At 60.2% G+C, this 10,495-nt stretch overlaps 1 protein-coding gene across 1 annotated transcript; it reads left to right on the top strand.

Moving 5' to 3' along the window:
• Positions 1-1,974: 1,974 nt before the first annotated feature.
• On the top strand, positions 1,975-9,716 carry PPP1R26 (protein phosphatase 1 regulatory subunit 26). The gene is made up of 2 exons (XM_049896363.1): positions 1,975-2,036; positions 4,223-9,716. The coding sequence occupies exon 2, from the start codon at positions 4,284-4,286 to the stop codon at positions 8,049-8,051; it is 3,768 nt and encodes a 1,255-aa protein (XP_049752320.1). The 5' UTR covers positions 1,975-2,036; positions 4,223-4,283; the 3' UTR covers positions 8,052-9,716.
• The last annotated feature ends 779 nt before the right edge of the window (positions 9,717-10,495 follow it).

The following is a 10,495-nucleotide window of genomic DNA, read 5'->3' as shown; positions in this document are numbered from 1 at the left end:
TCGTCTTACCTATTGGACTGGCAGAGACAAGATGGGATATTCGGTGCAGGGCCGGCAAGAGAGTTGGAAGAGGGCATTTCTCACTCACCTTGTGGGTGGACAGCCAATTAGCCCGGCATTTCCAGAGGGCATTTTGGCAAAACGCATCTCGGTCTTTGGCCTAAGTCTGTATTCTAGAAACACTGTGGCCGCTTCCAAAGACATATTGTCAAAGATGTTCATCACAGCACTACTTTAAAAACTGTGAAGGAAGGTGCCAGAATATTCACAGTCCTTATCTCTGGGTGGTTAGCTGATTCCATAAATCCATTTCCCAAACCTTCTATAATGAACGAGTATTACTCTTTAAATAAAAAAATGTTTATTAAAAAAAAAAAAATGAAGGTGTTAAATCAATGTCAAGGTTTCCTGACACTTGGCCTGCAGGTCCAAAGAGGCCCCAGGCTGGTAAGGTAAAAATAGCCCCTTCTTGTCCCTTGTTGGAAAAAGTCTCTGGCTTTGATGCTACCAAACCTCTGGTACTTTCTAGACAGGAAACGATTCCAAAGCTCACAGCCCTGATTCATCGGGACTGGGGGCCAAGGAGGCCGACAGGGCCAATCTTTGTGTCTTGCTTGCCATCTGTCCTTCCCATGAGAGTAGTAGCTCCCAGACAGCAGAGACGATGGTCCCACCTGTCCCCTGCCTCCTGGCATCATGAGCAGCAGCTGGGGCACCACAGCTTTGGACAAAGATCTCTGGACTGTTGGAAAAACAAAAGAGAACTAGGAAGATGTCCAAGGAGGTGCAGTGAAGTGCAGAGGCTGTTGCTAAGAAGTGGTGCCTCCTTGGGTTCCCCAAACAGACCTGACCCAAGGATAGGTGGGACCGTCTCTTGAGCATCAGTCTCTCCAGGTTAGAAGCAGACTACAGGTCTGCATATGGGCCAATCTCCACCAGCCTCCACTCCATCCCCTGCAAAAAGGTGAGGCAGGGAGGGCCCAGGGTCCCTGCCCACATCCATAGGTGCTCAGTGACTGCATTCTGAATGGCTCCAGCGATGGCCTCTGGGGACCCTAGCTGCCCTGAAGTTCTGGGTTCCTATTAAGCGTCACTTCTCTCTAAATTTGGGGAAAGACTCAGTGAGTGCAGGTGGTCAGGCACAGCTGCAGTCAGTAAGACCAAAGCCGCTGGAGGCCTGAGCAAAGCCCTCCCGAGGAGATCCCGCCCTGTAGGAGGGAAGCGAGCAGAGGGGCCGAGCTGTCCCAGCGCTGGAGCCCCCGCTCCACCGTCAGCTCTGTGCACCGGGACCGGGACGGAGGTGCCGCGCACAGGGCCCGCATACCGCGTTCACGCGCGACGTGGAGCTTCCAGTAGCAACTCGACAGCAGTCGAGAACACACCCCAGCTAGGCGCGTCCCTGCGGCCCTGCAGCCCCTCGAGGCTCGGGACGACCCACCTGTGCGGTCGCGGAGAACGCCCGCGCGTCCTCGCTGCGCGCGCCCATGCCGTGCACAGCGCGGGCCCCGGGAAGCGGGCGGCGGACAGAGGAGGCCCGCGCGGAGCTCTGCCTGGGGGGCTGCCCCCGCCGCCAACGGCGCGGTGACTCCGCCGCGCGCACCCGGGCCTGGGGGCCTGCCCTCCGCCTCCCCGCCGAGGGACCAGCGCGCGCGGGGCGCGGGCGGCGCGCGGGGCGCGGGCGGCGCGCGGCGGCAGGTGGGCGCGCTCTCGCGGGCGGGGGTCCGGCCGGGCCGCGCACCGCCCCCGGAACTCGGCCGTGCCATTCCCATGATGCCCAGCCACCGGGCACGGCTTCCGGAGCGCGGCCGCCGCCGCCGGTAGGTAGCGGGGAGGGGGCGCCCGGGGGGGTCGCCCCGCCCCGCCGGCCCCGCCCCCGGCGCTTCCCACGGCGGCGGGTCTGGGGCGGGGCGCGGGGCGGGGCCACCAGCCGGGTCCCGGCCCCCGCCCCCACCGCCGCCCGAGGCCGCCGCCGCCCCGGGGACGCGAGCGCGGGGCGGGCGGGCGGCGAGGGCGCCGGGGCGGGCCGGCGGGCCGAGGTGAGCGGCTGCAGGGGGCGGTGGGCCGGGGCCGGGAGGGCGGGCGGCGGTGCAGGCCGCGGCGGGCGGGCCCGGCGGAGGCGCCGGGCTCCGGGGAGGGGGCCTCGGCGGCCGGACTGCGACCTACCCGGGCGGGGATCGCGGCGCCCCGCGGCGTCTCCCGCCTCCGCGCGCCCTGCGTTCCTCGAAAGCCGGCGCGGCCGGGCGGGCAGGGCGGGCAGGGCGCCCGGCGGCCGCCCAGGTGAGGTGCAGGTGAGGCTCGTGGGGCGCGAGCTTCCGGCTGGGCCTGGGCTGTCGCTGCCCCGGGAAGGACTCAGGCCCTGGCCAGACCTCCGCGGTGTAGCGCGCGCTCTGCGCCTGGCAGAGCTTCCGGGAGGGTCACGGGGCTCCTTGTCCCAGGCCCCCGGTCCACGGGTCCCAGGCCCCCGGTCCACGGATCCCAGAAAATTCCCCGGTGGGTGTACCCTGCGTGGAGGCCTGCCCATCCCCGTCCCTGCGGGAGGTGTCCGCACTGGCCTGGCTGAGGACTAGGTGCTGCTTCAGGCGGCGGGACCCCACTTCGGGCAGTGGGAGAGTCTGGGGGGAGCGCCCCCCCAAACAGAGCTGTCTGCCACGGTGGAGTGAAAGGTCAGGGCAGGGTCAGCCCAGAGGGCCCCGCCGTGCCCGGTTACACAGGAACGGGAATTTCGCTGCAGCTTTTGGCGGTGGAAACCTTGCTGTGATGTAAAACCTCAGCTTCTAGAAGGGATGGAAGACTTGGACACAGCCCCCCCAGGTTGGCGGAGAGGGGCCCCCCTGCCACCTGGACCAGCTCCTACCGTGCATGGCTCCCCTAACCTGGAAGAAAAGCCCCCTCCCAGGAGGTTAGGCTTGGAGCCGAACCACAGAGCCCTTTGAAGCCTGCTCATGCAGGGCGCCTGATTGTTAAGATGGTAAAGTTTAAACTTGGTTTTATTGCAGCAAGGGGTCAGCGTCAGCCGAGACGACAGGTGCCTCGCATGCTGCCACCACACAGCTTTGGGGTGCACATGCTGGGTGTCCCTGATTCGGGGTGCTGGGGTACAGGTGGCAGTCTGGCAGAGCTGGACCACTTGCCATGTTTCCCAGTTTGCTCCAAGTACAGTCTAGGAGAGTTTTCCAGAATGATTCATCTGACGTAGCTGAAGGTTTTAAAGCCACAAGCTGTCCCCGGGAGACTCTCTCTGATTTTTTCTTTTTCGTTCGTGAACTAGGTAACTTGACAACTTACAAGACTTCCCTAGGAGGCCATGCTGTATCTACAGACATTTAAAAGCATAGTAAACACGGTTAGTGGAGACACAAGTGTTTCCCTCCACAAAGCCCCCTCCCCAGCGTTGCTCCACCACCACTAGCCACCGTCGAGTCGATTCTGACCCATGGCAATCCCACTATGCTCCACAGGGTTTTCAGTGGCTGGTTTTCCGGAAGTAGGTCGCCAGGCCTTTCTTCCACAGTCCTTCAGGGTGGACTCCAACCTCCAACCTTTTGGTTTGCAGCTGATCGTGTTACCGTCTGCACCACCCAGGACCTCCTCCCAACTTTGCTATGTAGTAAAAGCCTCCGCAGCCCAGCACGTCTGTCCTGGGTCTCATTCTAAGGCAGTACTGGTGCTTAAGAGGCTAATATTCACAATTTAGACTCATGAGAACGTGGTTTGTAATTTCTTTAGTTCTGTGGAGGCAGTTTGAATAATGCCCACAGCCAGGCAGGCAGACATGGCCCCTCGCCAGTGACAGCTCCTCTTCCCCACTGCGCATCCCCCTGCTCTCCACAAAAGTGACTACGCAGGAGTCATGGGCTTTTAGTGGGGTGCCAGAATTCGCAAACAGGCGGAACACCCACCCTGCCCCCGTGTGACGGTGTCAGAGCTGGTGGCTCTTGTCAGGGATGAGTGCAAGCTGATTGTGATTGAATGTGTTTGTTCTCAGGGTAAGTTCTAAAATTTCATTTTGGGCCCTTAAGTTAGTGATATTCTTTTCCCCCCAAAAAATGTATTAACCATACTTTGAGCCTCTGGATTAGCTGTCTGTCACTTTAACTCTGTCAGTCAGAAATCTTTAAGAAAGCAGCCCCGGCGCGCCGTGTCTTGGCTGCCATGTACGACGTTAACTGCCTCGGCTGGTTTCTGGGATGCATCACACCAGTGTGCTTTTCTCTCCTCTCAGGACATGAAGCGGGCAGGAATGTAAAGGAACTGCCTATCCACGCGCCCTCCCGCCCGCTAGGATGTTCCTCATGAACGCCCCGCCTGTGGTTGCTCTCCAGTCAAAATGGGAGCCCTTCGGCCCATCAGGGAGCTTTAGGTTTCCTGGGTGCTTCTCGGAGTCCACGGAGGGCGTGGCGAGGGCAGCAGTCAGCACCAAAGTGCAGATGGTCATCAACACGCTGCGGAGCGACGGGGCCACCTTGGGCATGAGCGATGAGCATGCCACACAGAGAAGCCACCGGGGGGAGCGATGCTGCCATGACAGGCTTGCCACCAACCTGGCCGTGCCCAAGGAGCAACCCGTGTTCGCTGCCTGTGCGTTGGCTGCCGACTTCAACCCCGCAAAGGAGGAGGAGGCTGCGGACGTTGGCCCCCTGGTGCTGGATTCAGACAGCGATGACTCCGTGGACCGTGACATTGAGGAAGCAATCCAGGAATACCTGAAGGCCAAGAGCGGCAGCGCCCAGCCTGTGCCCAGCGGGTCCCCGCCTTCGGGGGCTGCAGACGGGGTAAGCAGAAGCAAACTAGAACCGTCCCAGAGCAGCAGCATGACCCCGCTGTGTCCTGCCAGACCTGAAGCAGGAGGTGTCCCCGGCAGCTGCACAGGGGCCAGTGACATTCGGGGCCCCACCTCCCCCGTGAGTGTCAGCAGCGATGACTCTTTCGAGCAGAGTATACGGGCCGAAATAGAACAGTTTCTGAATGAGAAAAAGCAACAGGAAATCCAAAAGTGTGACATTCCCGTGGATACAAAGCCAGACGCAGGTGAACTCTCCTCAAGGTTGTCACCTCGGTCCAGTAAAGAGCCGGCCCTGAGGGTACAACATCGCCAGGACCGGCCGGGCACCGGCAAGGAGTTTGTCTTCCGAAAACAGAAGATGACGGGTGTGCAGCCGCGAGGCCTCAAGGCAAAAGTCACTGCCAGGCCTGAGGCCTCAAGCAACGCCAGACCAGCAGCCCCCAAGCCGGCGACCGCTTGCCGCCCTCCGGATGCAACTCAGAACAAAGCGGGCATTAGAAGGAGCATGGGTGTCGGGCGGAGGGGGAAGAGGGCCAAGAGTGCGGCCCTGGTGCCCCCCACGTCAGACTCCAGTAGCGACGATGGTATTGAGGAGGCCATTCAGCTCTACCAGCTGGAGAAAACCCGGAAGGAGGCCGCCGGGGATGTGCTGCAGAGAGCCCAGCTCAGAGAGGAGAAGGGGCCTGACCCTTCTGCCAACAGCACGAGCACCTCCACAAACAGTGCCTTGCCCGAAACCCACCGGAAAACCCCCGGCAAGAAGAAGTCAGCAGCCACAAAGGCCCCAGAGGTCGGCCTGGGTACCCTTGACTCAGGCCATCCCTGCAGACCCCTGAAGGAAACCAAAGCTTCGCTGCTGCCAGGAAACGCAGCTGCCAAGAGTGAGCATGCAGACCGGGCCTCATGCCGGGCAGACACGCCCACTGAGCTGATGTGTGCCAAAGCCATCCTGGACATTTCCAAGACGATCCTGCCCGTGCCCACGGGCACCAGTGGCCAGCCCCAGCACAGCAGCCCGCTCTTCTCCACCCCCAGCATGCCTTCCCGCTCCGATGGGGACAGCAGCTCCGTGGACAGTGATGACAGCATCGAGCAGGAAATCCGGACATTTCTGGCCCTGAAAGCACAGACAGGGAGCTTGCTGGCCCAAGCTGAGAGCAGCCCGCCGCCCGCATGGAGCCCACGGTCATCGCCCGGGCCCAACAGCCAGGCTGGTGGCCCCAAGGCTCTGCTCTCTAAGACACCGGACGTGCCGCTGAGCTGCAGAAGGAAACGTAGAGGCGGCAGCTCCGCAAAACCGTCAGCACCGAAGAAAAGTAAGGAGGCAGCCAAGGAGGGTGCCCGGGATGCTGGTCCCGGCCACGTGGGCGATCAGCCCAGCCCAGGGAAAGCCGGAGAGGCTGCACCCAGGGAGGCCGAGGACAGGAGCCAGCCTCTCCCCTCCAAGATGGCCAGGCCTGGCGACGAGCCGGCGGCCCCAGACACAAGAGGCGGCGCATCGCACGACCACAGCCAGGTGGACGAGGCCAGAGGTGTGGCTGAGAAGAGGAGCTCCGATGACAAGAGCAGCTCACTGGACAGTGACGAAGACCTGGACGCCGCCATCAAGGACCTGCTCCGGTCCAGGCGCAAGCTGAAGAGGAGGTGCAGGGAGCCCAGAGCTGCTGTCTGCAAGAAGAGGGTCCGCTCCAGCGGCACCGAGACGCCGGGCCTGGAGACGCTGGGCAGCCTCCAGGACGGCTGGAGGGACAGGACGGGCAGCCTCCAGGACGGCTGGAGGGACAGGATGGGCAGCCTCCAGGACGGCTGGAGGGACAGGGGCCCCTGTCTGCTGAAAGGCTGCCTCTCAAAGTCCCCCAGGGACGGCAGGGAGAACGCGGTACGGAAAACCGGGACCGGCTTCAGTGGCGGGGAGAGAACGCGGACAGACAGCGCTGGGGATGGGCATGGGCCCCTGGCTTTCCAGCTGAGGAAAAAAGCCCCAGAGGGAATTTTGTTCTCTGATGGAATGGAAATCCACAAAAACCTGTGTTCCGCTCCAAGCCCCGTCTCCCCGTCTGATGACAGCAGCTCGGTGGACAGCGATGACAGCATCGAGCTGGAGATTCGCAAGTTTCTGGCCGAGAAGGCCAAGGAGTCCGTGAACTGTGCAGCTGTTCATGGCAGCGGCCCCCTCGCTCTTGGGGCAGGTGGCCTTCCCAGGCCAGAGACACTGGGCAGGAAAGAGCCGGCACTGGCCCCTGCGCCTGGCGTGTGCACGCGGAGTCAGAGGGGCCGGGCGGCCTCCCAGCTGGCTGAGGGGCTGAAGAGTGCAGAGAGAGCCGCTGGGGTCCAGAGTGCAGCCAGGCTGTTCGGCCAGGGTGCCAAGGGCCTCCCAGCTGCCCCGGCCAAATGTGAGCTGGCCCCACCCAAGAGTATCAGTGGGACTTTCTCTGCCAAAGGGTCCCCTGCATGTAGGAGAAACGCCTACAGCAGCAAAGACCAGAATCAGAGAGGGGCTGAGCCCGCTGCTGCAGAGAGTGCCTTTGGGCAGCTGCCCAGTGGTGCCGACCCCAGCATGGAGGTGGAACGTGCCAGCACCTTCCAAGTGAGCCACCAGAGCTGTGGCTTGCTGACCCCGAGCCCCAGGACGGAGAGGGAGAGCCGCACGCTCCTCAGCGGCCGGCCCCAAGCTGACCTCGCCAGTCCATGGAGCAACTTCACCCAACAGAGCAGGCTCCAGAGCACCTGGGCGCTGCACCCAGACACAGCATGGAAGGGTGGCCTCAGGGCCGAGAGAGACAGTGGCACAGAGGGGCCAGCTAAGTGTCCCCTCAGCCTGGCGGTGGACCCCAAAAAGAGCCTTCCCTTCACGGGCTTTGCCCCGCTGCTGTCCACCCAGCTGTTCCATTTTGGGAAGAGCGTTTCCTGGGGGGGCAAGCAGGCAAGCCTCTTCAGCTCCCACCTGGGCGTGCCGCTGCAGGGGCCCTCCTTCTCGGCCTTCCGGGAGGCCCCGCTGGGCCCCAGCCCCATGTTGGGGAGCTCCCACCTGCTGATGAAGAAGGAAGGCGGGCATTGGCCAAGTAGGAAGTCCCCAGCGGGCCTCAGGCTACCCGACAGAAGGACCTTGAGGTCGGAAGAGAACATTCTAGACATGAGGTACAGACGCAGGCTTGTTGACAGAGACGACGAGGACCAGGAGGCCCTGGGCAGCGATGCCAGCGAGTTCAGTGACAGCTCCATGGAGGACGGTGGCGGGGCGGTGAAGGGCAAAGCCCTCCAGCTGTGAGTGTGCAGCCATGTTCACGCATGTGTGTCTGTGTGTGTGAGTAGATCATGCCAGTGATTGCCGGGAGGACCCTGGGCCTGCTGTAAGAGCTTGTACATATGTACACTGACACAGAACAATGTTTTTATTTAACAGGTGTGTCCTGGCATACATGGGTTTTGTAGCTTTTTGTAAATTATTGGAAGTGCTGTAAAAAATATTTTTGGAAAACATCATCGTCCCGTTTTGTAGGGTGCTCCCCACTGCACAAAGCTCAGATCAGCCAGCACTGGTCCCCACCGTCACAGCCAGGTTTGCAGGCAGAGACCAGCGCTCTCTGGCCGCTGGCTGGCGGGAACGGCCGCTGGCGCCTGTGGCTCCAGCCTTTCGGATTCTCCCCTGAGAATCCCCAAAATATCCCCCCGAGGCCTCTGCTGGCTCCTTCACGGGACAGCACTTCTTACATAGAGATTCCCCGGTCCCAAGAGACCAAAGCGGGTCCTCAGATAATGGCAGCCAGACCTTGGATGGGAAAAGTATTTCAAAGCACAAAGGCTTCATGCAGACGATGGGGCTGCCCACCACCTCCAGCGCACAGAGAAACCCCTCCGTTTTCCCAGCACAGCCCCAGGTTACTCTGCAGCTTGTGCTTCCAAAGCCTATGTGGTTTCATGTCTAATCTTGTCCAGTTCTAAATAGACTTTTTGTATGGGAGCAAAGTGTTCTTCGTTTTGATCATGGCTCTAAAAGGTAACGGAGAACATTTGTGTTTTAAATTTCCTTTTTCGACCTGTGCAACCAAATGAGCCTCGTTAGAATTGCTTCAGGAGTTCTAGCCCGGAGCACTTGAGCGCCAACGATGCTCTAAGCCCAGCACTTGGGACAACCCCCAGCACACCCCCCATGCCCTCTGTGACATGAAGTCCAGTCAGGGATGCACCCAAACAACAAAGCAAACACTGGTGGCTTTCTGGGGGTGGCCCGGCCTGCGGTGGAGCTGGACGGACCCTTCCTGTGCCGTGCCTTGGCTGCAGGCCTCGGGCTCTGGCTGGCTCCCGGGGCTTGAATCAGGCAGCCCGTGTCAAAGCAGAGCGGTGCTGCCTTGCAGAGCAGGAGAGAGTACTGGCGCCCTGTGCCTTCTGCTCTGAGGCCCCCCGGTGCCCATGGCTACCCTAGAGAAAGAAGCTGTGTCACTCAGCGCTGGGCATCGTCCGTTACGGTGTTTACGTTGTGCTTGCCCCACAGACATCCACCGGTTGCCGGAGTCTGACAAGCCAGTGTTGTGGTTTCATGGGGGTGGGCTCTCTTTACCACTGAACCTGGTGGGTATATGGACGTACAATGAATTTCTGTATGTCATTCACCACGGGCTTTGGCAGTCACTCTGTGCCCGGCTGTGACTGTTTGGTGTTGTCCGTAGTTAGTGTTAGCTGTGTCGAAGCTGTGACAAGCGGGCTCTGTGGTTCATGTTACTGTCTGGTACCCGCCTGGTGTGTGTTTGGCATCTTCCTTGTCACATTTGCGTTCACTCAAGTGCTTCCAGTGAAAACAATTCCATGTAACCCATGGTTTAGATTTTATTTAATTTTTTAAAGAGTACTTTTAACACTGAAACACAAAAACCAACTTGTTTTGTATGTAGGAACTGTTTTTTTTTTTATATATATATATATATACTAATAAAGCAAGCACTGCTCATGGATCGGTTTGTGGAGTTTGTTCTCTCTGGGTCCACCGTGGACCTGCGGTGACCACCTGCGTGGTAGGGGAGACACAGTGGTGGCGCTTCCACGTGCACCCTGCTCCACCCCTTGTTCATTTTGCTCACAGCTCTCCTGCCCCTGCCCGGAGCCGCTGCCTGACAGGTCCCTGAATGGAAAGAGCAGTGAGGACAGGCAGGAGCACTGACAGCTGAGCGGCTTGCAGCCCCTTTCCTGACAACATGGCTGTGTGCCAGCGTGTTCCCAAGCTGTTGCAGAAGATGCGAGGTGTGCGCCCAGCTTGCAGAGGGTCAGGTGGAGTAGCCGGTGGGCTGCTACACCGAGCCCTTTGGAAGTCTGTGACATCTCTCACTCCAAGTGGGTGGGGAGTGGGTAGGGCCGCACACCTGGGCTAGGGGCTCAGGTGATTTCATGCAAAGGGGAGGGGGCAGGCCTGGCTGAAGGAGAGGTCTTGTGCTCCAAGGCAGACCGTCCTGGGCTCACGGTATCTGTGCAGAAGGACACCTTTCCTGGAAGAATGAGTCTATTTCAGAAGTCCCAGGGGAATGGGGCTGGGTGAGGGAAGAGGAAAAAAGCCCAGTGATTGATGATGGGTGCCCCACCCTCATCCTAATAGAGCAAGGATCTTTGGACAGGCACAGGGATGGGTCCAACTTTATTGTCCATGCAGTCCTGAATTCGAACTGTCAGGTATCAGGGTTTCCTGAGATACGCTTGCATGAGAAAATCAGGCAGTAAAAATAG

Source organism: Elephas maximus, chromosome 9 (genome assembly GCF_024166365.1).
Source record: "Elephas maximus indicus isolate mEleMax1 chromosome 9, mEleMax1 primary haplotype, whole genome shotgun sequence".
Lineage (NCBI taxonomy): Eukaryota > Metazoa > Chordata > Mammalia > Proboscidea > Elephantidae > Elephas > Elephas maximus.
The sequence above is the reverse complement of the archived record's forward strand: the minus strand, read 5'-3'. Positions and strand labels throughout refer to the sequence as shown.

What these genes read in the sequence shown, in the direction of transcription:
- PPP1R26 (XM_049896363.1), top strand. Translation starts at nt 4,284, where the DNA reads ATGTTCCTCATGAACGCCCCGCCTGTGGTTGCTCTCCAGTCAAAATGG.